The sequence below is a fragment of the Lepus europaeus genome, chromosome 5, assembly GCF_033115175.1.
Source record: "Lepus europaeus isolate LE1 chromosome 5, mLepTim1.pri, whole genome shotgun sequence".
Classification (NCBI taxonomy): Eukaryota; Metazoa; Chordata; class Mammalia; order Lagomorpha; family Leporidae; genus Lepus; species Lepus europaeus.
This window is the reverse complement of record NC_084831.1, coordinates 107,817,908-107,827,635: the sequence shown is the minus strand read 5'-3', so window position 1 is coordinate 107,827,635 and position 9,728 is coordinate 107,817,908. Positions and strand designations below refer to the sequence as shown.

The 9,728-nt window shown below is 48.7% G+C and overlaps 1 protein-coding gene across 1 annotated transcript in view; it reads left to right on the top strand.

Moving 5' to 3' along the window:
• The first annotated feature begins 1,717 nt into the window (after positions 1-1,717).
• Positions 1,718-9,728, top strand: part of PTPN22 (protein tyrosine phosphatase non-receptor type 22) — a 57,410-nt gene continuing 49,399 nt past the window's right edge. Inside the window, exon 1 of the mRNA XM_062191998.1 lies at positions 1,718-1,804. Within this exon, the coding sequence (XP_062047982.1) occupies positions 1,718-1,804 (87 nt within the window). The remainder of the gene's footprint in view (positions 1,805-9,728) is intronic.

Below are 9,728 nucleotides of genomic sequence, written 5' to 3'. Positions count from 1 at the left end.
GATGGAAGATTTCTCTCTGTCTCTCCCTCTCTCTAACTCTGCTTCTCAAATAAACAAGTAAATAAATAAATCTTTTTTAAAAAATTCATACTTCTTGGCCGGCGCCACGGCTCAACAGGCTAATCCTCCACCTTGCGGTGCCAGCACACAGGGTTCTAGTCCCGGTTGGGGCGCTGGATTCTGTCTCGGTTGCCCCTCTTCCAGGCCAGCTCTCTGCTATGGCCCGGGAAGGCAGTGGAGGATGGTCCAAGTGCCTGGGCCCTGCACCCCATGGGAGACCAGGAGAAGCACCTGGCTCCTGCCTTTGGATCATCGTGATGCGCCAGCCACAGCGCCATTGGAGGGTGAACCAACGGAAAAGGAAGACCTTTCTCTCTGTCTCTCTGTCTCTCACTATCCACTCTGCATGTCAAAAAAAAAAAAAAAATTCATACTTCTTGAACTTCTGCCCTCAGGCAAACATGATATTCCAGTTTTGTGTGTGTGTGTGTGTGTGTTTTTACAGATTTATTTATTTTACTTGAAAGTCATAGTTGCACAGAGAGATGGGGAGAGGCAGAGAGAGAGAAAGAGAGAGAAAGACAGAGAGAGAGAGGTCTTCCATCTGCTGGCTCACTCCCCAGATGGCTGAAATGGTTGGAGCTGCACCAATCTGAAGCCAGGAGCCAGGAGCTTCTTCCGGGTCTCCCACGTGGGTGCAGGGGCCCGAGGACATGGGCCATCTTCTACTGTTTTCCCAGGCCATAGCAGAGAGCTGGATCGGAAGTGGAGCATCTGGGTCACAATCTGGCGCCCATATGGGATGCCAGCACTGCAGGCGGCAGCTTTACCTGCTACGCCACCGCGCCGGCCCTGGGTTTGGGTGTTCTCACCCTGACCTGGACACGAGTGGGGTTGTCCGCATGGATGAGGGAGCTCGAGCAGGCAGAACTACAGAAGCCTTTTCCACAGCAGCCTGCTTGTCAGGGCCAAAACACCGAATGCCCACTGTAGCTTTTCCAAGACAGTGGTGGTTGCCCTAAAGGCTACACTGTTGTCAGGAGGCGGCTGTGGCTGACTGTACTCTCTTTTTTCCTTCAGTTTGCTAGCTGCCTTTGGTTCATCCAAAAAGAGAATCCGAATTCCATAGGGCAGATGCAAAAGTTCTGGATAAAAACGTCTTCTCTGATGAACACGTGGCCACTGCTCACGGAGATGAGAGACCCTGGGGGTGCAGTCCCCACTCCACCCAGTGCCTCTCTCCTCTTCCCGGCCCAAGCGAACTTGGAGTTTCTTCGCGGCCATGAGGAAGCAAGGTGTCACGGAGCCCTGGAGAGCGGGGAGGCAGCCCTCGTGCACGAGAGCCGCCATTCTGCCTTCGGGAAGCAAGCCCAGCGGTGAATGGTGCTTCATCCAGGATGATGGCGCCGAGGCCTCGTGAGAGCCCCCATTTGATGTTCCGCTCAGCTTGTGTTTTGTGAAAACCTTGAACGGCACCCGGGGTTCCTCTGTGGAGAAGGAAGGCGCTAGGGCCCCCGGGAGTGCGAGGTCGGCGTGGTGCTGTGACCACAGAGGCCGGTTGCGTACTCATTTCCTCCAGAGCTTGCGATGCACTCAGCAAACCACAGCCTGCAGCACGCTGCGCTGGGCGGCGGCGGGAAGGGGGGTCTCGGCCATGACACACATCTGACATGCCCTCCCCCGGGCCCCTCGGGGACGGTTTCTCTCACTCTGCAGCATGGACCAGAGAGAAGCTCTGCAGAAGTTCCTGCACGAGGCCCAGAACAAGAAAATCCACAAGGAGGAGCTGGCCGATGAGTTTCTGGTGAGTGCCGTGTGTGTGTGTGGCTCTCCGGGCTCGGCGCGCACTCTTTGCCGGAGTAGGTTTCTCCAACTCCGCTAGACCAGCCTGCATGGGACAGGGGGTCAGATCGAAAGGGGAGGAAGGAAACTTAGAAGGTTGACTTTCCTGAGTGGGGTGTGTGTGTGTGTGTGTGTTAGGGATTGTCTCAAAACCACTGGCTTTGATATTTTCTGGCCAGCTGTTTGTAGTTTGACCAAGAATCCTACAGAAGACATATAGAACTACAGATGTATAAAGGCTATTGTTCACTGCACTCTCTGAGTTCCCCAGTACCTGCCTTGTGCTGTATGCTTCAACTTGCTGATTCTAGTTAAGACTCAGAGGAGACAGACTGAGATGAACTTCTTCAAGGAACAACACGTTTTTTGAGTCTCCCCAGGGGATTCTGTTTGGATGACACAGGGTTTTGAAGAGCATCAAAACTACCCACTGTCACGTTGCCTTTTTTCTTTTCCCTACTAAATAATAATAATAATAATAATAATATTATTATTATTATAAGAGCACGTGGTTTTACAACAGGCTTTTCCTAACTTTTTCTGGTTGGAGAGGTGGAATGGGCAGGGTGGGGAGGAGAAGTCAGCAGAGGACATGGAGAGAAGACAGATGGCTTTGGGCAGGAGACTTTGAGTGGCAGCCGGGTAGGCCCCCTTCACCCCACACTCTGGCACGTCAGGCAACACAGGGTGCCTGATAGCCCGTGGATTTTGGAATACTTCCATCTGGTGTTTTAGAGGCATAAGAAATGTAAACCTGAACTCTTCAGCTATGAAGAAGTGGAAGGCTCAGGAGAAGTGAAATATAAAACCTGGAATTAAATCGTAATTCTGTCACCAACCAAATTATTCCCTATTTGGCATGTTCTCTAATCTCCCTAGAAGTTTCCGGTTTCTGGCTTCCAGGTTGAAGAGAATACTGTGTGTCTTAGCTATCCTTACAGGTGATTAAATATCAATATCAATAGTAATAGCAACAGTTAAATGTGCTTATCACTCAGTTGTATTTATGGAGCACCTACTATGTACCAAGTCCGATTCTAGGCATTGGGGAATATGGTATAAGATGATACAGAATAAGATGAACAAAAACCTTCGCCCTCATGGAGCTGCCATTCTGGGACTAAGGAGCAGAAGTAAATCACTCTGATGTCTCAAGCGACTAGAACTTATGTATGAGTGTCATCATTATGTAGGAAACCCCTCTGCCAGCTCAGCTTGGATAATAACATGGCCTCATGAAAAACGTGCTCTCAGTGCCGCTGGCCAGGCGGCCGAGACCCTCTGGGTAGATTTGCCAGAGGCCCATGTCAGGGGCCTGCCCTTGGACCAGAATTCCTGGGCTAAATTCATCCAAGGCATAAAAATCGACTGTGGGCTCTGTCTTGTTTGGGTTGTGTTATTATTAGTAGTGTATCGCACCCTTAACAGTTTACCTTTTCTTATTTCTGGTCATTGTACTTGCTCACCAGATTCTAGCAGCCACCTCTTAACAGATTTCCCTGCCTCCAGACTTGCCCCACTGGGGTCTGCTATCTGCTCCACACCCAATGATCTTCCAGTAATACAAGTCTGGTCCTTCTTTCCCCTATTTAAAAATCTCTCTCTCTCTCTCAAGATTTATGTATTTATTTTAAAGTCAGAGTTACACAGAGAAAGGAGAGGCAGAGACAGAGAGAGAGGTCTTCCATCCACTGGTTCACTCTCCATTGGCTGCAACGGCCAGAGCTGTGCCTGTACAAAGCCAGGAGCCAGGAGCTTCTTCCGGGTCTCCCACGCAGGTGCAGGGGCCCAAGGACGTGGGCAATCTTCTACTGCTTTCCCAGGCCATAGCAGAGAGCTGGATCAGAACTGGGATGCCAGCACTGCAGGCAGCAGCTTTATCTACTATGCCACAGTGCCGGTCCCTTAAAAAACTCTTTATTGTTTGTGGTTTTTGTTTTTTTTTTAAGCCACTTAAAGTTGTGAGATCTAACACACTTTTAGAAAAGCACATAAATCATGTGAGTATAATTGCAAAACAGCCATCAGCACAGCTGGCACTCAGGTCAAGGGCCTGCAAAAGTTTGTGGAAAAAAAATTAAACAGTAAGTAGTAAGTTTACTTTTAGGCAAAAAAAAAAAAAAAAAAGAGTTGCAGGGGCCGGTGCTGTAGCACATTAGGTTAATTCTTTTTCTGCAGCACCAGCATCCCATATGGGTGGCGGTTCAAGTCCCGGTTGCTCCTCTTCCGATCCAGCTCTCTGCTGTGGCCTGGGATAGCAGTACAGGATGGCCCAAGTCCTTGGGCCCCTGCACCCATGTGGGAGACCCAGAAGAAGCTCCTGGCTCCTGGCTTCGGATTGGCTCAGCTCTGGTCATTGCGGCCATTTGGGGGAGTGAACCAGCAGTTGGAAGACCTTTCTCTCTGTCTCTCCCTCTCACTGTCTGTAACTCTACCTCTCAAATAAAGAAATAAATAAAAATTACATAGAAGAACACTGTCAGATCCCAGAAATCCAGGGTAAAGCCCTTCCCCATCCCCCACTCCTGCTCCCACCCTGACCTATTCTTCCCCAGGGATATTCACCATGCTGACTTCTAGATTAATCACTTCCTTGCTTTTCTAGCTCCTGATGTTAAGGCCCTTGTTTTAGGAAGATGATTAAGTGGAATCTCACTGTTCACTGACTCATGTCCTCCAATGGAAAAGACTCTTGCCCTCCCTCAGCCCCACCTAACGGTTCAGCTGAGACACCAGAGGGCTAGATTTGGGGGAACAGATGGGTGGTAGACAGGTCCAAATGGGGTGCTGGGGCAAGGTGGACACAGCCATGCGAGGGCTTTCTGCCTCGTCACGTCCATATCCTACCTAAGTTCTTAAGATATTTTCCCAGGGTTTGATGTTCCCCAGGCTGGAGGACTGATTCCATGACCCAAAGGCCAATGGCTGGCCTAGATGGTGGTGCCTTGGTGTGAATCATCAAAAGGCATCTTGTGTGCACTTTAAGGTACATTTCTTGTTTGCTGTCACTACCAGAATAAATATGCCACGTCACATTCTCAATCTCTCTCTCCCTCTCTCTCTCTCTCTCTCTCTATATATATATATATGCACGCCATTCAAATAAATAAAACAAATAAATAAATTTGACAGAGACAGAGGGTTCCTATGTGTTGGTTCACTCTCTAAAGGCCTGCAACGGCCAGGGCTTGACCTGGGGCAGAACTGGGAGCCACTATGGGCCCCAGGGTCTGCGTTAGCAGGAAGCTGAAGTCAGGAGCAGAGACAGGAATTGAACCCAAGTCCTCCAATATGGGATGCAAATGTCAACCCTGAGGCTAAGTGCCTACTCCAACAGCCCAACTTTGATTTCTTTTTCCCATCCACCATGGAAGGACCAAGTTTTCTTTTTCTCTCTCGAAAATGCAAATTCATATTATGTCTTCTGTAAAGTAACATAGTCCTTCCTCTCAAAGATATTGTGGTTTAGCACTTTCTTTTCCTTTTCTGTTCTCTTTGCGCAATGGCCTTAACTCATTTACTAGTTAAAAGAATGTATATGGCCGGCACTGTTGTGTAGCTGATATAGCTGCCACCTGCAGTGCCAGCATCTCATATGGGTGCTGGTTCGAGTCCTGGCTGCTCCACTTCTTTTCTTTTCTTCTTCTCCTTCTTCTTCTTCTTCTTCTTCTTCTTCTTCTTCTTCTTCTTCTTCTTCTTTTTTTTTAGATTTATTTTATTTATTTGAAAGGCAGTGCCACAGAGAGAGGTAGAGACAGAGAGAGAAGTCTTCCATCCGCTGGTTCATTCCCCAGATGGCCACAACGACTGGAGCTGTGCCAACCCGAAGCCAGGAGCCAGGAGCTTCTTCCAGGTCTCCCACACAGGGGAAGGGGCCCAAGGACTTGGGCCATCCTTTACTGCTTTCCCAGGATACAGCAGAGAGCTGGATCAGAAGAGGAGCAGCAGGGACTCGAACTGGAATGCCAGCACCTCAGATCAGGGCGTTAACCCACTGTGCCACAGCGCCAGCCCCTGCTCCACTTCTGATTCAACTCTCTGCTATGGCCTGGGAAAGCAGTAGAAGATGGCCCACATACTTGGGCCCCTGAACCCTCACGGGAGACCCAGAAGAAGCTCCTGGCTCCTGGCTCCTGGCTTGGGATGCGATCGGCCCAGTTCCAGCTGTTGCAGCCATTTTGGGAGTGAACCAGTGGATGGAAGATCCACTGTCTTTGCCTCTGCCTCTCTCTAGCTCTGCTTTTCAAATAAACAAATACATCTTAAAATAAAACAGTACAAAATATATATATTTAAAAAACTTGCCAAGTCTTGCTTTTCCCCATTAAGAAAAAAAATGTATGAGGGCTCTTAAAAAAATTTGTGGAAACACATATTAGGAAAAAAGATATGTCTGGATTTAAAATTTTTTGTGCCAGCATAAACTTATCTTAGTTTTTTTTTTTTTTAAAGGTTGATTTATTTAAAGAGTTACAGAGAGAGAGAGAGAGAGAGAGAGAGAGAGAGAGAGAGATCTTCCATCCACTGGTTCCAGTCTCAAATATCCACGACGGCCAATGGCTGGTCTGGGTGCTGGTGCCTGGTGAGAATCATAAAACCGCATGCACTTCCAGACAGGTGCCCTGTGCCTCCACTCCTTGTACTTCCCCTCCCAGATTTCAGTCCCTACTTTCGCTTTTTCTTAAAAAATAAAAAAGTGTTTCTTTACTTGAAAGGCAGAGTTAGAGAGGGGGAGATAGAAAGAAGGGGGAAAGAGAGAGAGAGAGAGAGACAGAGAGAGACAGAGACAGAGAGACAGAGAGAGGTCTTTCATCCACTGGTTCATTCCCCAAATGGCAGCAACAGCCAAGTCTGAGCCACATGGAAGCCAGGAGCCAGGAGCTTCCTCCATGTCTCCCACGTGGGTGGCGGGGGCCCAACACTGGGTCCACCCTCTGCTACTTTTCCAGGCTATTAGCAGGGAGCTAGATCAAAAGTGGAGCAGCTGAGACTCAACCGGCGCCCATATGGGATGCGGGCACTGCAGGTGGTGCTGGCCCCAGACTTATCCTTTCCTTCCATGTTCCCACGGACTTGTGACGTCCCCTTATCTGAAAGACTCAGTTCTGACTTCCAGAATCTGAGGGCCAGGACCCCAGTTCTTCCTCCTTTCTTGAAAAACATGGTATAGGCCACAAATCACATGAACTTCACATTAGCTAATCAGACACACAGATTCTGGTTCCTCACATGTTCTAGCCCATGTCAGGACCCATGAGGGAAGCCAGCATCTTCACTTCACTAAGTGACTCTCCTCCGAATTTCTCTCTCATTTTTTTTTCTTTGACAGGCAGAGTTAGACAGTGAGAGAGAGAGAGAGAGAGAGAGAGAGAGAGAGAAAAGTCTTCCTTCCATTGGTTCATCCCCCAAATGGTCACTACAAAGCCAGGAGCCAGGTGCTTCCTCCTGGTCTCCCATGCGGGTGCAGGGCCCAAGGACCTGGGCCATCCTCCACTGCACTCCCAGGCCACAGCAGAGAGCTGGACTGGAAGAGGAGCACCTGGATAGAACCAGCGCCCCAACCGGGACTAGAACCCAGAGTACTGGCACCGCAGGCGGAGGATTAGCTTAGTGAGCCGCAGCGCCAGCCCAAATTTCTCTCTCTCTCTCTTTTTTTTTTTAAGATTTATTTATTTATTTGAAAGTCAGAGTTACACAGAGAGAGCAGAGGCAGAGAGAGAGAGAGAGAGAGAGAGAGAGAGAGAGGTCTTCCTTCCCATGATTCACTCCCCAATTGGCAACGCCAATCCGAAGCCAGGAGCCAGGAGCTTCCTCCAGGTCCCCCTCACAGGTGCAGGGGCCCAAGCACTTGGGCCATCTTCTACTGCTTTCCTAGGCCACAGCAGAGAGCTGGATTGGAAGTGGAGCAGCCGGGTCTCGAACCAGCACCCATATAGGATGCCGGCGCTTCAGGCCAGGGTGTTAACCCACTGCGCCACAGCGCCGGCCCCCCGAATTTCTCTTGATGGTGCCTCTTCCAGGGCCCTCACATCCCCGCGTGGTTCGCCAAGAAATATTTTTACCCTTTGACCTCTTATCTTTTCTTCCCACACCTCAGTCCATCCCCAGGGTCCACCTTTCTTTCTCCTTTGTTCTCTTGCTTCCCACTCACAGATTCCTCCTCTTCCAGTGTGGTTCCCTCCCCCCCCCCCCCCCCCAACTCTTTGGTCTTTAATTCTGCTCTGTTTTGTGCTCTGCTGGTGTGTGTGTGTGTGTGAGGGACCAGAGGTCTGGTAAGGAGAGGGGTGAATTAAGAAGGCGACCCTCACAGTGGTCTGCCTTTTTGGTTTTTTTTTTAAAGATTAATTTATTTATTTGAAAGTCAGAGTTACACAGAGAAAGAAGGAGAGGCAGAAAGAGGTCTTCCATCCACTGGTTCACTCCCCAATTGGCCACAACGGCTGGAGCTGCACCGATCCAAAGCCAGGAGCCAGGAGTTTCTTCCGGGTCTCCCATGTGGGTGCAAGGGCCCAAGGACTTGGGCCATCTTCTACTGCTATCCCAGGCCATAGCAGAGAGTCAGATTGGAAGTGGAGCAGCTGGGACTCGAACAGGCGCCCATATGGGATGCCGGCACTGCAGGTAGTGGCTTTACCCGCTTCGCCACAGTGCAGGCACCATGGTCTGCCTTTAAAGTAAGACAATGTCGGGGGAAAATCTTACACACTTTTCCAGGTTAGCACTTCGAGCGAGATTTCCTGTGTAATGTTTTGCTTAAAGTGTCTTCCTTCATCATCCAGCCAGACGATGCCAGAAAGGGGAAGGAAGTTGGGGAAAGAAGCCATTCTACCCATTGTAGAGGGTGACAGTGACGGCAACCAAACAAGTGTGAGTTCACAACCACATAACCTTTGTCTGTGACATTTTAGATTAACTGAAATATACCTCACAAACAGGACTTTGACTACAGCATTCTCACTGGAAAACATCGAAGCAAAACAAATAAATAAAAATAGCATAACAAGGTGTATACACTGGGTTTGGTTCTGGAGATTTCTAGAAGGAACTGTTCTGGGGCTTGAGACGTTGTCAGCATCCCTGGGATCAACGGCAACTTAAGAGTGATGATTCTGCAGGTGCCTGAGAGCAGAGAGCTGAAAACCTGGTGTCACTTCCCCAGAAGTACTCCACAGCTGCCACACGCCTGCACCATGTCCAGCGAGTCCTCTTGTAGCCATCTCAGTGTGATGCTCAGCATCTCTTCCTCCAAATCCAGTCCTGAAAATCGCAAGAATTCAAACCATGGAAAGAGACTAGGATTGAAGAACTTACTTAATCTGTCACATCCCTGCTTTACAAGAGGTCACCTGTGTCTGATAAAATTCTAGAAACAGAAAGAATGGTTACTGGAACAATACAGGCTGGCACTCGTGGTCCAACAAATAAGCAAGCATTGGCTGTCAGTTCCATTGGCATTCTTAATTGTAAAAAACTTACACTCCTAAACCCGGAGTTACTATAGTAATGTCATGTCCCATTTGTTATTTAGGAGGTATCAGTTTAATTAAATTCCACATATTTGGCAATTCTTCCTGTTATGACTCTCAGCTAACAAACATGTTATGCTACACTTGATCTTGGCCAAAAGGCCAAGAAGCCATCAAGAAAAATATTATGATCCCAGTGTTTTTCCTCTCCTTGAAGATTCAATCACCAAGTTATTATCATTGGATCTTTCTCCTTTCCCCACCCATTTTTCTTTAAGCACTTAAGTCTCCGTAAGTGAATGGCTACGGATAGACTTCTTCATCTTTAGCTGTCCCGTAATCGGCGAATAGTAAGAAATATGGGAAAGTTAGCCTGGGGTCCAACTAGGGAGAGACTGACACACCTGGCTGCAGAGTTTG